The sequence below is a fragment of the Euprymna scolopes genome, chromosome 38 (assembly GCF_053919585.1).
Source record: "Euprymna scolopes isolate OS-2025 chromosome 38, ASM5391958v1, whole genome shotgun sequence".
Classification (NCBI taxonomy): domain Eukaryota; kingdom Metazoa; phylum Mollusca; class Cephalopoda; order Sepiida; family Sepiolidae; genus Euprymna; species Euprymna scolopes.
Window position 1 is genome coordinate 31,863,190 of NC_136519.1, and position 19,212 is coordinate 31,882,401.

Below are 19,212 nucleotides of genomic sequence, written 5' to 3' on the forward strand. Positions count from 1 at the left end.
GGAATCCACGTTTTGATTTAGGCACAGATAAAGAGTGGGGGAAATTTTTCACCGTGGATTCAGCTAGATGGGTGTTTTTCATGAAAGATTGGCGAAGGGGGGACCAGAGATTGGAGTTCAGACGAGCACCTGCCATGGAAATAACTGTACTTGGTTTTTATATAGATAGAGAATTGCATAAGTAGTGAGATATCTTCTGGAACGGTAGAAGGATCCCACCATCTTTCCAGCGACCTTGGCAACAGACTTTATGTACATGTTCCATTTCAGATCAGGAGTAAAGGTCAAACCCAGAAGCTTGTCAAAACACAGGGCATCTCCCAGATGTTACAAATAATTTTTATAGAAAATTTGGGTAAAATCGCATTTTTCCTAGACGTTATAAAGCAGATGGTAGGAGTCTAAACTCAGGGGACATAATTCCGGAACAAATATTTTAGATTACTTGGCTCATGGCTGCAATATTTGTTGTCTATAGCGATAGACTTTCTTTTTTTTTTTCTTTTACTAAACACACGATAGCAATTGTTCTACTTGATGAATTTTCCTAATTTTTGGATATATTACTATTTTTGGAATAACAATTAAGTACATAATATTGTTCTTGCTTAAAACAACATGTCTCAAAACTCGATCCGTCGACTGTATCCTAACAAGTACCTTAAATTTAATCAATACATGCACGGTCGAACAAAGATGATCTCCCAAGACACATACTTCAATCATTCATTGACATCTATGCTGATGACACGACCACCTATGGCAACACATCTAAGGCCGTAAACAACAAAGTTCTCTCTGATTCTCTCTCCTCTGATCTTGAGCGCGTGATGCAGTGGGGGAAGAGGTGGCTGGTTACTTTTAATGCATCTAAAATCAAGCTCCTATCTGTACATCATCAACGCTCTGATCCACATCTGGTATCAATTGAAATGGGTGGCTCTCGTCTAGGGGAGGTTCCATGTTTTGATAAGCTTCTGGGCTTGACCTTTACTCCTGACCTGAAATGGAACACGTACATCAAGTCAGTTGCCAAGGTCGCTGGAAAAATGGTAGGATCCTTCTATCGCTCCAGAAGATATCTCACTGTTGATGCAATTCTCTATCTATATAAAAGCCAAGTACGTCCAAGGATGGAGTACTGCTGCCACATCTGGGCAGGAGCTGCTAAAAACAGTCTATCCTGCCTTGACAGAGTACAAAATAGACTTCGTGGCTTAGTGGGGGATGCCCTTTTCTCTTCCCTGCAACCTCTCTCCCATAGAAGAGACGTTGCAAGCCTGTCTTTGTTTTATCGTTATTTCCATAGCAAGTGCTTGTCTGAGCTCCAATCTATGGTCAACCTCGGCAATCTTTCATGATAAACACCCGTCTAGCTGAAACCAGTCAGTAATTTTCCCCACTCTTTATCTGTGCCAAAACCAAAACGTAGATTCCATGAACAAAGCTTCTTTCTTAGAAGTGTATGTCTGTGGAACTCTCTTCCGTTTGCCTGTTTCCCACCTGACTACAACTTGGATGTTTTCAAGTCCAACATAAACAAATACCTGATGAACCGCCCCCTTAAGTAAGACACTTTATCAAATCTCCAATACTAACGATTATTACGATACTATGCTATTGATTACTGTACACGCAATAACCTTTATCCCCAAGTGGCTTCTGGGCCTTGATAAGTGGTGACTTCCATGTAAGAAGGAAAAAAAAAATAGAAAAAAAATATACATGTAGAAAACAATATTTTATTGTCATCATGAATGACACAACACTAACCTCACACATTTCTTATTGCAAGGTTAGTTAATGGTCATAATTTATTTTAGATAAAAACAGTTTAATTATAGTTTTGTTTTGTTTTTTTTCAGGAAGGGAAGATGTTTTCAGGCTTTTTAAATTCTTGTTTGTGTAAAATTGAATTCGCAAAACTGTTTTAAATAAAAACAAATTGACATATTTTTAATTCCAATTTCATTTAAATTTCCTTTGTGATTCCAAAATAAAATAATGCTTTCGTTTTTTTTTTCTTTTCTTTTCTTTCTCTGTTTCTTTACTTATACCATTTTCACAGGGCGTTCTTATGCTATTTTATCTCAAAAGATGCTGAACGCTGCACTGGAATCATTGGTCCAGAAAGTGCAGGCAGGGGTCGTGATTGATTTTGAGAAAATTGGTCCTGATCCCAAACCGGTCAGTGAAGGTGAGTAGTGATGATGACTATAGACGAGGCATTTTTTTTTTTTTTTTTTATACTCAACACTCGCATATGGTTCCTACCTCTCTCTCTATATTTGATTTTGGCTCATCAATGAATTAAGGAAATTTTCAGTCTGTGTTCTTTACATTTAAAAGATAAAAAAATTAAGTTGATTACATGAATTATATATATAAGTATATTCTATACTGCTCAATTATTTTTTTTTTTCAGTGGCAGAAACTTCACAAGATTCACCATTTGTTTTCATTGGATAGTTAAGAGATAATTATCCAATGAAAAAGCAATGCAAAATAGTGAAATGCTTCAATACTATTGGTTCTTGTCCAGAATTCTCCCTCTATTAAAAAATAAAGAAAAATCTGTATGATGTATGTAGTTGTGACGTAAACGAAAATTATATACTCCAAAAATCATATAAATTGTAGTTTTATTTTTATAAAGAAAATCATTTTAAGCGATTAATGGGAATTCATAGGCATTACAAGTCTTGTAAGTCAGAATTATTGCATTATGTCCCTTTTTTTTTTTTTTTTAAATAGTTTTATTAATGGCGGACGAGACAGATGCACTTCTGTTACTCATAAAATTTTACTTTTTATTTAAAATTACTTGATCAGTTTACATAATTTTTAGAGTATGATATTTTTTGTTTTGTCACAGGTACATACATCATATAGTTTTCTTAATTTTTGATTTTTAATATAGGGTGAATTCTGAACAAGAATAAAAAAATATATAAAACAAAAACGAAAGTGCAAATAACATTGGATAATGCCGGGTCAGAACAGCTAGTATTTAATAAGTCTATATATCTATAAAAGTGAACGTGTCTGTGTACATTTTCCATTGCAATAACTCTGTCAATTTTAAGTCTAAAGACTCAAAATTTGATATACAGAGTACTGAGATTTGAGAAAATCTATGTGATCGGTTTTCGGCCAGATATTTGGCTGTGAAGGGGTTAAAGTTCAACGATTTGACCTTTGATAACTCTACCAGACTCTTCCCACAATTTGGAATTTAAACACTTGAAATTTTAGATATAGGTTCCTTTGACATGGATTTAACTTAATAACTCGATTTGAAACTAAAACAATAAATTTTAAGGGGTCATAATAGGGGTCAAAGTTAAAAAAAATTGACCGTTTTTGTTTTCTTTTGTTTTTTTCTTTTGCTCAGCAGCATACACCTCCAAACACCCAGGCAACGCCGGGTACCCATACTAGTATTTAATAGAAATTTTTTTATATAAGCATTTTTTTTTTATGATGTACTGTATATTAAAGTCTTGTGCTAGCATGGGACTTGGTTCATGTGCTTTGGTTTCATAATCCTTAGATTAGTACTGGTTTCAAATATAACTAATGTTGGTAATGCTTTCCTTGAACATTTTTTTTCCATGCTCTCCTTCGAGTTAAACTATAAGTTGGATGCAATTTTTTTTTTTCATTTTTCCCCTCGTTCTGTTAGAAAATGGTGAAACAAATGGTCAGTGCACAGAATCGGATGATAAAGAAAATTTTCAAGAGCAGACGCAAAATCCCAATTCAAAACCGGCCTGGCATAGTAACAGAAAACTTATATATGTCCAACGTTCAGCCCAGAAAGGTTACTCAGTTGGACACTGGCCAATCCCTGAATCCTATTGGCCTGAAGGCAACATCCAGACATTGGTAAATATCATTCTTATGGTTTCATAGTCTTTCTTTTTTTTTTTCTTTTTTTATGATGATGATGATGATTATTATTATACCATTGAATAAAATAAAATACGCATCAAGTGTGCTTAAAAACCAAATCACAATGTAACATTAGGAAAATAAACAAATATTTTACTTGTTTGAAATTTACAACATAAATATATTTTGGAGCTATACTCCATCCTCAGTATGTTGTTTTCTTTCTTTTTTTTTCTTTTCTTGCCATGTTGTAAATACTGAGGATGGAGTCTACCTCCAAAATATATTTGTTATAAATTTCAAACAAGTCAAAAGTTTGTTCATATTCCTAATATTACGTTGTAATTTGGCTTTCAAGTGCACTTGATGCATATTTTATTCAAATTAAATCAACGTTTCTATAATGGAACTCACACCCTTGATATGATAATATCCTTTTAAGTTCACCTAAAAAATAATAATTCTACTTTTTTATAAAGATTTTCTTATCCTTTTTTTTCCTAATTTGATCAAATTGAAATCACTACAATTTTTTTTATTTATTTTACTTTTTGTTTTTCAGAAATTGAATATTCTATGCTTAATTTAATTAGTAAAATACAAATTAAATTCCTTTTCTTTTTATATGGTTATTTATTTTTTTCATTAAATTTAAAATAGAAAAAAAAACTTTAAATATGAATAAAAATGAGAATTTTGATGGGAGTAAAACATTTATAGAAACATGACCTAAAAATCTGGTGCGTGTTTTCATTGGTGATCTTTTATACCTACGCATTTCAGGTGAAAACATTATTACGTACTTATGTGTCCTGATTAAAATTAGTATAGATTCAAAAAAATTATGAAAAACGATCCAGTAGAGAAATAATTTCAAGTAAAAATAGAATTTACCAAATTATCGCATTTTATTTTGTTTTTAATGTGAAAGAGTTGTGTGACCAATTCCGTATGACAAACAAGGGAGATAACCCTTGATTTGAGGTTTCATCTAATCAAAGGAAGAATAGGTGGCATTTTAAATGAGGTTAACTTTTTAGCTGCCACTTTTACTTGATCTTTTGAATAATTTTTTTGTGTTTCATTTTACTTCAGTCGAAGTTCTCAGAAATCAAGGGTCCCCTTCCTTCCTAAGAGTTAACACTTGATCTCTATATGAGATACATAGGTATTTGTACGTTCAATTAAAGTTCTCTTTTACTTCTCAAACAATGAGTTAGTAAAGAAGTTGAGAACATAATTTTCTTTTCTCCAATTGACCATTTTCATATGTTATTTTTGTGATCTATTAGTGTTACTGGATTCCAGGATGAGCATTCACCTAGTCTGGTGGAATAACCACTATCAATAATTTCCCCCACTCTTTATCCGTGCCTAAACCTAAATGTAGATTCCATGAACAGAGCTTTTTTCTTAGAACTGCACACCTGTGAAACTCTCTTCCATTTGCCTGCTTTCCAGCTGACTATGATATGGTTGTTTTCAAGTCTAACGTAAACAAGTTCTTGATGAGCCATTCCACTTAAGTTAACAAATTTACCGAATTTCCACTAACAATCACTACAACATTGTCTCATTGACCACTGTACACTTGTTAACCCTTATCCTGGAGTATCCTCTGGCCTTGATAAGTGGGGACTCCTTTGTAAAAAAAAAAAAAAAAAAAAAAAAAAAAAAAAAAGCTAGCTTTGTGCTGTTACTTGAGGTAACATCACTTGAAGAAGGTGCGTCATTCTTTGTAAAAGCCAGTGTTGGTTAGCTATACTGAGGACTAATTGATATGCATAAATACTATATGATTTTGAATATTTAGTCAGAATTTACTTGTAGGGAAAATATCCTCATGCCAAGTTGTTCTGAGAAACCTCTGTAAAGAGAAACCTTGGACGCTTGAGGATAGTATCTAGTAGGTATTCAAGTTCTCTCCAGTAGGCATTATCGATTTTGTATTGAACAGTTTTGAAATATTTAAATGAGAAATTTGAAAACTTTGAAGTGTTGGATATAATGATAAAATCATTTTTTATTTACTTTTTTTTTTTTTTTTTTTTTTTTTTGTTGTAAGTCCAATATTTCACTAATAAATAGCTTCTCAGGGTCCAGTCCATGATTTTTTTTCATTTTGGTGTTATAGTGGAGGCAACGCCTCGGAGTAGAAGAGAAATGTATGTATTGTTCCGGTGGGTCCATGTGTGCTGTGCTCCAGTTTCGAGCAGGAATTTAAAGTAAAAGATGATCACACACTTTTAGAAGACGCTTATTTTTTAATAAAATTTAAATGAGAAATTTGAAAACTTTGAAGTGTCAGATATAATGATTAATAATTTTACTTTTTGTTGTTGTAAGTCCAATATTTCACTAATAAATAACCTCTTTAGTATAGAAAGTTCAGTCCGTGATTTTTTTTTTTTCTTTTTCCTTTTCTTCATTTTGGTGTTATGGTGGCGGCAATGTCTCAAAGTAGAAGTGTGTGACCATCTTTTACTTTAAATATTGTGTTGAACTGTATAGCAGAAATAAAAGCCAGGATGAACTGTCTACTGTTTACTTCGTCGTTCAGAGAGAGAGAGAGAGAGAGAGAACATCTGATGTGAGAGGGTGGCCAAATTGAACACAGGAATGTCTGGTAACAAGAGAAAGTGGTTGACTATCAAGGAAGCAATTTTTTTAATTTGTTCCGCAGACTGACCATATATAAATGTACAATAAGTAGAAGTAAAACCCAGATAAAACTTTGCATCTTTGTGTCGTCAGGTGCAGATATGCAATCCCACAACTCACTTCTGTTCTCGTCTTATGACATTTGCTTCCCTTAAAATACATTTTATTCTGAATCTGTTTTTTCTTTTGTTTTTTTAGTCTCCGCGAACTGCTCAGCCAATCGTCCAGTTTTCATGTAATTCTTGTGAACCATTAGTAATCGACAATCTACCATTCGACAAATATGAATTAGAACCATCACCTTTAACCCAGTATATTCTTGAACGGAAACAACCAAATAATTGTTGGCAGGTAAATACTGATTTTCACTCTCTGACATTTCTTAATCCCATTTTCACTTTGAGGTTATAGTCAGCTAACGTACTTCCTAACTTCCTGCGTGTCTAGTACTGGAAACAGTTACAAGGCCAATCAGTTTCTTCACTTTTTTTTTTCCTCATAGCTATATCTCCCCTGTGCATTTTTATTACATGTTTCTTACTGCCCTTTTTTTTTCTTTTTTTTTTCTTTTCTTTTTTTTTTCTTTTCTTTTTTTTTCTTTTCTTTTTTTTTTCTTTTCTTTTTTTTTCTTTTTTTTTTATTTAATAATCATTGAAAAGATTTTTGGTTTTATTTTAATTTAGAATTATTGGATATTTTTTGTTTTTGTTTTTTAAGGCTTCTTGAAAATGCTTTTTAATATTTTTTGGGAATATTATACATTTTATACATTTTTTTGTTTGAAATCTTATTTTGATTTCAACAATTTTATTTTCATACTTTCATAAACATATTTATTATAAATTCAAATGTTTATATTTAAATTTTAAATAAAACATACTTTTATAATTTCATAAAAATATTTCTTATAAAATTTCAAATAAAATAAAAACTTATGTTTTAATTTTTTTTATTAAAAGTGAAAATAAAGACTAATTGTGTTATTTTTATCTATAATTTTGTTAACTTTTATTGTACATTTTTCAATAATGTCTCTTTTCTTATATTTTATTTCAATAAATTGTTTCACAATAGAAATACCGAAGAACAATAAAAGTTAGGGAACTAATTTGCTTTCTCACTGCTTCCGGTAGCAACTATGCTGAATTGAGGAAGTATGTTAGCTGACTATAACCTATTCCGAGTTAATTTTATGTCTATATATGTACATGGACTTCAATGATTCTAATCTTTCAAATATTTTCAACCTAGAATATATATATATATATATATATATATATATATATATACACATACATATGTATATATATATTTATTCCAGGTTGAAAATATTCGAAAGATTAGAATCATTGAAGTCCATCAAGGGTCGTTGAAAGAGAGCAAATTTATAATTTTTTTATTTCCTTTATGTAAATAGTCATATCTTGCTATTATGTGCAGACTGTTTCGATCATTATTGATGTCATCAGGCAAGAAAAAATTTTGAAAATTAAACAGTCGAATTTTTTTTAATTTTAGAAGAGAAAAATATTTTACCATGTCTAACATATTTAATTTGGTTTAAAGTTCTTAAAATAAGTCATGAATTCAATTTGCATACCCCTCAGATCCATTTGGACGGAATAAAAAATAGGATGTGTTACTTTTAGAACAGCCTTCTGAAGTGGAATTGGCAATAACCTAAATGGGGGGGGGAGTAAAGAGCTTACCTCGGGTACGTCTGTTGTGTTGCGGGCCAAGCGGAAGAGAGTTCCAAGATGGCGCCTATGGGTTTTTATTGGTGTTGACTCCATGCAATTCTTGCAGAATCGCGTGTGCTCTTGTGCAATTATGCAAATATATAATTCCCTGCCACTATAAAGGCAGGATGCTGGGAAGCAGTCAGACAGTGTCTTGCAGATTGTGCTTAGGTGGTTCTGGCGGTTGGATTGTTTTCTTCTGCCTTTTTTTTTTTTTTTTTTTTTTTTTTTTTTTTTTTTTTTTTTTTTTTTTGCTGTCTCCTCCTTCTTTCTCTACAGTCATTACAGCCAAGAAATCCCTTTCTTCTAGAGGTGGGCTGTGCAGGGCAAAACTATTTCCTATCTTTGTTCTTGATTTTTGCCTACTACATTTTGCTGCACCTTCCTATTTTATTATTTAAGGTACGCCATACAGCAAGCACATTTAAACATTATTGGCTGTTAAATCTGTGGACATAAAAACTAACCAGGGAGTCTATTATTTGGAGTGGACATTAATTCTGTAGGATTTCAAGTGGTTTGCTTCCTCAGCATGAATCCCTCCCCTTTTCAAAAAAAACTATCATTTTTCACAGAGCTTAACCAATTACTTTGTTATCTTCTCTTAAATATTTTTTCCCTGTTGAGAGTCTGCTGTTTGTAGCATGCACCTCTGCACTCCAGTCTAGCAGAAAGTCCTGGGAACATCAACCTGAAAGAACAGTTGGAAATGACTTATATACCATACATATACATTACGACCACATAATCCCTACAACCACCTACCTTGAAAATGCTGCTGTGAAAGCTAACATAGTTATATGGAATAAGTCAGACAGAGTGGCAACCTTGGTTGAAGTGAGTGTCCCTAATGATGGAAGTCTAAACAGAGCTGAAAAAGAAAAACAGACCAAATATCAAGGTCTCATGTATGATATGAAAAGAAACTGGAATCTTGGGCAAATATCAATCATACCAATTATTATAGGTGTTACAGGGTTTATGAAGAAGAACCTGAAGTCCTACCTAATTAATATTCCTGGTGAACCAAGTGCAAGAGAAATCCACACAATTTCATTTAAGGGAACAGTGAGGATACTAAAAAGAGTTCTCGGTTGGTTTCAATAAAAGCAGGGGAGTGTTGGCAGCTCTTTTGGCTGCCCCATACCCAGCGTTAGAATCTTCAAAGAAAGAAAATTAAAAATAAATAAACGTGCAGCATTGCACATGTTTACACTGGACTACAAATAAATTTTTAAAGGTGAAAATGAATACCAAGTGTTTTCATGGGATTATCCAGGGTTTGAAAAGCATGAGAATGGCTGCTAAGCATTGTGGGAACTAAATATATTCTCTTTTTCTTTCATCTCCTCAGGTATTTATAAATAACAGTGCAAAATTTGAATTCTCACCCCCATTTGGTTACGTTAAAGCCAGCAGTACGTTATCATGTGTCAACCTATTTGTGATGCCCTACAACTATCCGGTCCTCTTGCCATTACTGGGTAAGTGTTTTTTCTTTTTAAATCTTTTGGTACTAGTGCACTTATTGATCCGTGCTAAAATAATAACTATTTAAAAAGCCATTCTTAACATGGGGAGGGTGAATTGAATAAAAAAACAAAACTTTAATTAAACTTGGAAATATGATTTTAAAAAATAGCACGGATCAGTAAGTGCACTAGCACCAATCTTTTTGAACATTTTTTTTGCCAAGATGGATGTAACAAGTCAATATTAAGCTGAGATTTCTCCCCCTTTCAGCACTTCATTTTTAGCTGCCTGGATGAACACTTATAAAATTTTTGATTTGATATAGGCTAAAAAAAAAAAAATTTTTTAACTCTGACTCCTAAAATTGATTTTAAAGTTTGGCTCCGAGTCCATGTTAGTAAATTTTTTTTCCAGTAATAATAATTTTTATATATACTATATATTAATTACAGCATTTTAATTTCATCTTTTCAAGCTCTTTGAATATAACTTCCTTGCTTTGAGGAAAGCTTCAATATGTAAACCCATGCGTGTTTCCCTGAAAACCGCCAGCATCTTATGCTGTTGTGTCGTGTCGTGGTTTGCTTCTCCTTTGTATTCTATTGTCAATCTGGCCTTGTCGTTGTTTCTCACATTGATGATTGCCGATGAGGCGAGCACTGGCTTACACTAAACAACTCAAACTCACAGACTCTGACACATTGCGTGCAGATCAGTTGTACTCTGGTGTATGTGTATGATGACATCGTGGAAAACAACCCATCAAATGCTAACGTCCACATCTTAGTTCATTGCCATGGCAATTACTGTCGGTCAGTTGAAGTCCGCTCATCTTAGGTCTGCTGAAGCTCTTCTGATCTGTTATCAACTGTTAAAAACTGAAAACTGTTTTGAACTAACTCTGACTCCTAAATTTATTAACTCAAAATCAGAAATGTACTCCATTTTTTTTGTCTTGGTCACCACTACATCTGATTAATAGAAACTGGCTACTTCCACCTTAACAGCTGGGAGTGGTTGCTTTGGAAACTGACCACTAATACGTGTGTATGTGCGAGTATATACATGTACATACGTGTGTATATGTGTAACTTTGAACTGACACGGCGTGAACAAGGGAAGAACTTTTTACCATTTTTTTCTTCATAGTATCTGCATGAATATAAACGAGGGGAGGGGGATTGTACCATATTTCCCACGTCACTTTTTTTTTTTTTACCCATATTGGTACATATGCAAAAATTTCTAAAATATGATCAAATTGCATAGGAGTCTTCATTTTAGAGAAAATCTGATGCCATTTTTAGATTCCTCAGGGCAAAAACTTACCAGAGTGAATTTTCAGGATCACATCATGGTCCAAACTGAAAATAGTAAAAAAAAAAAAAAAAATCTGGAATTATTAAAATATAGCTCAGGCAATTTATAAAAAATGGAAAATGGTCTAACTCGGTAACCGCTTTATGATGTCCATCAATGGTGCAAGTTACAACGTCTGAAGATATGGGTTTCAAACTCCTAAATTTCTGGATAATTTGACATGGAATTACTCTTTGCCCCTCCCCCCTCACAAGAAATCTAGCTAGGCAAACCTATGTCCGCTTGATCAGAATCTTTTCAATATATTTGATTTTGCATATCTATCTATCTATCTACCTCTCTTTTGTTCTCATATACACACTTAAGTATGTAAGTTTATGTATGCATGTATACGAGGTGCCTTCAATAAGTTTCCAGACTTTTTTTCGTATGGGCACTTTTATTGATAGTACACACATGAAACTCTAGTCCCCTTCAAAGTAATCTCCTCCAACTGCAATGCACTTGTTGCACCATTCCAACAACTTTTGAAAGGCATCATGGAGTACTCTTGTGAGTGTTGTCAATGACCCTTGTTACAGCCTCTTTCATCTACTTAATTGTCTCATAACAACAGCCTCTAAGGTTTTTCTTGAGCTTAGGGACTAACCAAAAGTCACAGGGAGCAAGGGAGGGTTAGAAACTGTCTTGATGACCATCTTGGTCAAATAGTCTGTGACAAGGATGGGGTTGTTCACTGGTGCATTCGTGCAAATCTTCCACATCTTCAGTTCCTCACGAAAAATTGTGTACATTCCCACACTGGCACCAAACTGTGCACTTATTGTCTCTATAGATACACAATGGTCCTTATCCATGAAATTCTTCATTTGGCCAATCAACTCTGGTGTTCTGATATCCTTAATCTTTGCACACCTCATCATTCCTCACAGATTCCCTGCCTTCCACTCAAAAATTGATGCTCAATTCATACAAGATGGTCGAAAACCAGTCTGAAACATTCCATACATTCCATACATTTCTGTGGCATTTTTTTCCAAGTCTAAAATAGAATTTTATTGTATATCATTCTTCTAAAGTGTCCTCACATCCAGATTGCATTTTTAAATTCACCAGCTGTGACAATCAGGCTTTAAAGGTGTATTCCAATTCCTCCTGTAGGTGTTCCTTTGAACCTGAAATCATAAAATTTGGTCCGTCATCTCATAAAATGTATAGCAATAGCATACTGAATTTTCGAGAGTCTATGACAATTTAAAGTCTAGAAACTTATTTAAGACGCCATATATATAGTGGATTGAAATTTTAAATTCAACCGTTTTGGATTTTACCATTTTTGGATTTTTACCCTTCACCGGACTATCCATTCATGTGAAATCTTTTTATTATTTTTCTTTTGCCTCCTGTTCCCCTTACCTCACCCTTTTTTTAACCAAGTAAGATCTTTGACTTACTTGTAGTTTCATTATATACTTTTATATGCAAAATCCGATCTTGCATTTTGCTAATTCCTGCTTCGCGGATTAAGGACTATCCACTTATCTTGTGCTTCCTTTTTTAAAATTAAATATGTTTTTAACTCTTTTTCAAGATGTCTTTTAACATATTTTATTAATCATTTGTTCATATTATAAGCTCTATTTCCTTTTCGGTTTTATTGAGCTTTTTATATCGGGCTGAGTTTATTTTACTTGTAAATATTAACTCTTTAATATTTATGATATATTTTAAGTTTACCATTTTGATTACCTTAGTAAACTTATTGTAACTTTTATTTTATATTATATATATATATATATATATATATGATGTGTGTGTGTGTGCATGTGTATACTTTCAAACATTTTATTTATAGCTCACTTATGTTTTTGAAAAGTCCCTAAGACCACCCAAGTTACTGATTATTAATTTAAGTGTGAAGATATCTAGGATAGACACAAGTCACATGTAAACATGCTATCAGATCAGGCTGTCTGAAGATATTGGCTTCCTTTAATGCAATACACCTAACATGCTTTTTGTTTTTCAACTTCCTTTTGCAAAACTTAATTATGTTCTGCAAAAATGAAAACAACTCGTGTTTTCCCGCTTTTCCTTCTTTCCATTTTCCCTTTCTCTTTCTACCCCCCCCCCATTTCCTGACTTAAAATGTACCAAACATTAATACTGTAACCTTTTTCCCCTCCTTCTCCCATTGCAAAAATCATTCATTTTCTGCTAGGAAGGGAACAAAAACGATAAAATCCACTATAAAACAACCAAACCAAACATTAAAAACTAGCGATTGAAGATACAAAGAGCTCGAAGAATAAAAACCTTCTACAAAATAACTGGATGCAACATGAATACTATTTCCAAAATAACTGGATTCGACATTAAATAATCCGAAAACGGTTGATATGCCATAAAACAAATCCACCAAACCTAAGTAATTCTTTATTTCATTGGCTATATCCCTTTTTTTCTTTTTTTTTTATCCTGCTACCTCCACCAACCGTACTTACATATTCTGTTCAATAAACTGATGAAGGCTGAAGGAACGGCTGAAAATTTTGTTCTTTTAGAAAAGAAGTTTTGTATTCCTATATGTCAATAAATAAGAAATGATAAAAAAAAGATACAAATATTTGTATGCTTTTTGTAATAATTTTTTGTACATATGGTGTCCCAATATTGAACGTGTAATTGTTTATCAACAATATGGATGTCATGTAACTGTAATATTTTTTTCCCCTTTCCACAGATGAACTGTTTAAAGTCCATAAATCTAAGCCAAACAAAACCTGGCGGCAACAGTTTGACAATTATCTCAAGACAATGCCAGCCTACTATGCTGCGGTAAGTTTTTCTTGACACAACCAACTCCTCCCCTCCTTCATTATCCCTCGCAAGCAAAGAGTGAAACCCCCAAACATTAAAAATAGACGAATACAATTTCTTAAAACCGTCCAACACATGCTAAACGAATACAATGATGAGACATTGATGCGTTTATTCGATTCGTCTAAGTAAAACCACTATCAATAATTTCCCCACTCTTTATCTGTGCCTAAACCTAAGCATAGATTACATGAAAAAAGCTTGTTTCTTATTACTGCACACCTGCGGAACTCTTTTCTGTTTCCCTGCTTTCCAGCTGACTACATGGTCATCTTCAAGTCCAATGTAAACAAGTTCTTGATGAGCCGTCCACTTACATTGAAGTAAACCAATTTACCTAATTTCCACTACTAATGATCACTACGATATTGTACCATTGACTACTGTACACCCATTAACCCTTATCCTCGAGTGGCCTCCGGGCCTTGATAAGTGGGGACTCCTTTGTAAAAGAAAAAAAAATGTGTTTATTCAATCTACATATGCACTTTACATACTGATATGTGTTGGACAACTTTTAGAAATTAATGTCCTAACTTCTCTCTGGTCAGGTTTTTTTTTTTTTTTTTTTTTTTTTTTTAAGTCATTTCCTTAATTGAGGCAAAATTTTTGGGTGTTTGTTCATAATTCCTCCATTAAAAAAATAAATTATGAGGAATAGAAAATATTGTATGCCAAAATCACCTAAATTGACCAAGTAGTTTTATCTATATAAATAAAACGTATATGTGTGTAAATATTTAACCAATAAACTCTTAAACTACTCATTACATAACTCTGAAATTAACAGAAAGTAATGGTCATACACCAAGGATGTTTTATAACAAGTAAAATCTTTTGTAAATGGATGAATAACGTGAAATATATCGGCAAGTTGAAATATAAAACTTGCCGACATATTTCTATTAATTGTGTACATGCGTAAATTCAAAGTTAACTTGAAGGGGTTTCGTTTTAAATCTGTCTAACCTATCATGATAGCTGAAATGGTAGGGCACGTGGTTGGAGCACTACACGCTTTGGTTTCAATTTTAACTGATGGCACTGAACTCATTTTTAATTCAGTACTAGGTACAATATAATATTCAATAGAGAATTGTAATAATAAATATGAAATCTGCATGAATTAAAATATATTTAAGCGTATTTTATAACCCCCCCTACCGCCGCTAGTTTTTAAATGAGAACATCAAATTTTGTTAAGTGAACAGCAACAATCTTGCGACACCATCTTGAAAAAAGACTAAAGGAAGAAGAGAACAACTTCAAATAATTCAAACTTGCAAGATTTTAAAAAGCCATTTATAACATGGGGAGGGGATACTGGAAAAATTTAAATTTGCTTAAAGATGATTTTCTTCATAAAAATAGAACTACTTGATCAATTTACATAATTTTTGGAATATATTTTTTCCCCATTACAGGTACATACATCATACAGATTTTTTTTTTTAATTTTGTTTTTTTAATACAATGTGAATTCTGAATACCAACTCTGGATCAGTTTTTTTTATTGCAACATCAAGGCTTTACTTGCTCTTCAATTTAGCAGTGAAAATTGAATTTGAAATTAGTGTTTCCATTGTTTTGTGGTTTTTTTTTCTTGCACTTCTTTTTTTTTTTTTTGTCTCTTTCTTAAAATACTATTATACACAATAATAATTTTTTTTTAACAATTAAAGTCTCAACAGAATTTTACATATCTAAAAGCAAAAAAAAAAAAATATGGAAAGATAATCTAGATAAAAAAAAAAAAAATTTTAAATAGAAATTTATAAATGTTTTTGAATTTTTTAAATGAGGATTGATGATTCGTATTTGGATTATTCAGACTAATATTCTCATCTTAAGTTTTATTTCTCCAATGTTTCAGTTAATGTAACCAATGACCTTCTTGTGTATCTGGAATCTGCACAGAATTTCAAATTGAACCTTTCATTTAATCCACGGGGGTAGCATGCTCTTGTTCCATCATCCATGACTGGGTAAAAGTCCTAATTTGCAATTAAGTATTCTGAGTATCACTCGCACTGAGGCTCGAACCTTCCTTTAGAAGAGGGTCCTGGATATGACCTTAAACTATATCCGATGGTGAGGCCCCAGCCTGCGGGCTTTAGGGAGTGTGGAGCACCCTTGATTGCCATTGCTCCCAGGTCCACTCTAACCCGAAGTGGTAGTATCTGTTAGGGTCTCGACTATGGGTTAAATAGAAACTGACTTGAAAAAAAAAAAATATTCTATTAAAAAATTCTTCTTCTGGATTTGGCTTTAAATAACCTGAAAATGGTTGATATGCCGTAAAACAAAAACAACCGATCCTCTAGAATAGGAAGCTGATTTAACCAAGTACTTTATCAGTTACGCCATAGGTTCTTGCGGACAATTGTGAATTACTCGGGACATCTACCTGGTCATGACTAACAAAACGAGCATGCTATCACCAGCGATTAAATAAAGGGTTCTGTCTGAAATTTTGTGCAGATTGTCGAGTTTGACAATATGCACTTAAAGAAGGTCAGAAATTGCATCGTCTGAAACGTGAAAATAACATTCAAGATGAGAACAGTAGTCTGAAGAATCCAAATAAGAAATTTATAAATATTAAAAAGTAAAAAAAAAAAAAAAAAAAAAAAAAAAAAAAAAAAAAAATGGTGTAAAATTTTACCATTTTCCCCACACTGTCAACAGAATAATAAAAATGCAGTTTTTTTTAAAAAAAAATTTTTTTTTTTTACATTAGTTTATATGGTTCTCATTAGGATTAGTGGCCCTTACCTGCATATTCTGAAATGGTCAGACACATTTTCTTATGTCGGGAGAAACCTCTGTATTCTACACTGGTTGTCCTCAGTGCTGACAATGTGCAGTGGTTTGTTACGAGGAAGATTCATATTAGAAATTATCTGTGGAAAATGTGCCGGTACTGTTCAGGCCTCGTACAGTTTTCTGTGGTTAGTCTGCAGAAGTAAAATATTGTAAATTAATTTTGCTATCTTGGTGATATGATCTCCGCTTGTGGGTGATGTGAATTACGTTTGGTCTTGTGTGTATGGACGGCATGAGATGAGTTTCATGAACTTCTTCCCATTTTAACCTGTCATTCACTTGTCACTCGAGGTTCATTTACAACAACAACGATGTACATAGTGCAGTGTTGCATGTGGGTGCATGGCTTTACAGACAAATTTATCTTTTGACAACTGAATATTTTCAGTTACTAGTCAAATAGAAAAGTTACTAGCCAAACCCATATGATTTTTGGAATATGACATTTTCGTTCTGTAACAAAAGATTTTTCTGGATTTTTTTTTTTTTTAATGCAATTCTAAATATGCACCAAATTATAAATATTCAAATTTTTGCAGATGTTTTTTAAAGTTTTCATTAAAAAAAAAAAAAAAGTATATTGTTCTATTAAACCTTTTATTGTTTAAATAATTTGACTTTGCTTGTATTATTTAAAAATAAATAAATAAAGGTTGAAAAGGCATTTTTTACTCGGTAATAACCTTTTCGTAAATTATCAGTGGAAAAAAAACGCACACACAATCATCAAAAGATAAACATTTTATTATTTCTTGAAAAAAATCACTCGCAAATGCAACTGTTTCACTCTCAACATAAAGTTCTGGGGTAAATGTTCAGCTCCCACTAATGCAGGTCCTGGATATGACCTTAAACTATATCCAGTGGTGAGGCCCCAGCTTGCGAGCTTTGGGGAGTGTGGAGCCACCCTTTAATTACCATTGCTCCCAGGTCCACTCTGACCCAGAGTGGTAGTACCTGTTAGGGTCCCAACTATGGGTTAAATAGAAACTGATTTGAAAACAAATATATTCTATTAAAAAAATTTTCTTCAAAATCTTTGGATTCGCCATTAAATAACCCGAAAAGGGTGGATATGCCGTAAAGCAAAAACAACCAACCAATCCACTAATGCAAGATACAGAAGAATGACACGGCTATGATTCGATGGATTCCTATCGTGTATGTTGACGATAGTTTTGATTTCTTGCTACTTCAATTAAAAATGACCTGACTAGAGTTAACTAGGTTCTTGTCCAGAATTCCTCCTACCTTAAAAAACAAAACAAAAATAAAGGAAAGGCTGTATGATATACATACCCATGACTGAATTCCAAATATTCTAAAAAATCACGTAAATTGATCAAGTGGCCCTTTTTAAATCAAACTTTGAGTAACCAAAGATACAGTCTTGACTGACATTTTTAAAAACGGTCACAGAACAAAGGAAGATAACTCAACAATAATTTAAACTTGCAAGATTTATCTTGTAATGCTTACAAATTCCTATTAATCGCTTAAAAATGATATTTATAAAAATAAAACTACTTGATTTATTTACATGACTTTTGGAATATGAGGTTTTCCGTTTCGGCATGGGTACATACATCATACAGATTTTTCTTTATTTTTTTATTTTTATTTTTATTTTTTTTTGTTTTTTAAATAGGGAGAATTTTGGACAAGAAACATTAGCTGTGTTGTAACTGTTCGTAATGGTATGGGTATATTGAATGGAACTTTAGTTGGATAAACAGCTGTGCACACATCTTAGTTGAAGATAACTGAGAAAAAGGTAGTCCAGACAAAACTTGGAATGACTCCTCAAAAATTATGACGTACGCACAGTGAGAGCAATTTAAAGGATAGAATTTTTTGTTGAAAATCCCTTTGTGACATAATAGCCAACGTATGAAGTTGACATTCTGGGAGTACTTGCAAAAAAAATATTTCAAGATGTATAATAGACTAGCATTTCACCCCGGCGTTGCCCGGGTGTTTGGAGGTGTGTGTTGAGCAAAAAAAAAAAAAAAAACACAGTCAATTTTTTTAACTTTGACCCCTTAACATTTATTGCTTTTGGCTCAAATCAAGTTATTAAGTTAGATCCATGCCCAAGGAACCTACATCGAAAATCTCAAGTGTTTAGACCCAAAATTGTCGGAGGAGTTTGATAGTTCTCAAAGGTCAAATCATTGAACTTTGACCCCTTAACAGCCAAATTTCTGGCCGAAAACCGATCACATAGATTTTCCTTAATTTCAGTACCCTGTATATCAAATTTCGAGTCTGTAGACTTAAAATTGACAGTTATTGCATAGGGAAATGTACATGGACACGTTCACTTTTATAGATATATAGATTTTAGAGTTTTTATTAATTTTCTCTTCTTTCCTTCCCAAATATTTCCAGGGTGTTGAAACACAAAATAATACTCGAT

At 32.8% G+C, this 19,212-nt stretch overlaps 1 protein-coding gene across 1 annotated transcript in view; it reads left to right on the forward strand.

Annotated features, from left to right (window-relative positions):
* Nucleotides 1-19,212, forward strand: part of LOC145263116 (integrator complex subunit 6-like) — a 109,136-nt gene that overhangs the window by 66,773 nt on the left and 23,151 nt on the right. Inside the window, exons 6-10 of the mRNA XM_080120059.1 lie at nt 2,069-2,197; nt 3,686-3,888; nt 6,754-6,906; nt 9,649-9,778; nt 13,831-13,925. Of these exons, the coding sequence (XP_079976185.1) occupies nt 2,069-2,197; nt 3,686-3,888; nt 6,754-6,906; nt 9,649-9,778; nt 13,831-13,925 (710 nt within the window). The remainder of the gene's footprint in view (nt 1-2,068; nt 2,198-3,685; nt 3,889-6,753; nt 6,907-9,648; nt 9,779-13,830; nt 13,926-19,212) is intronic.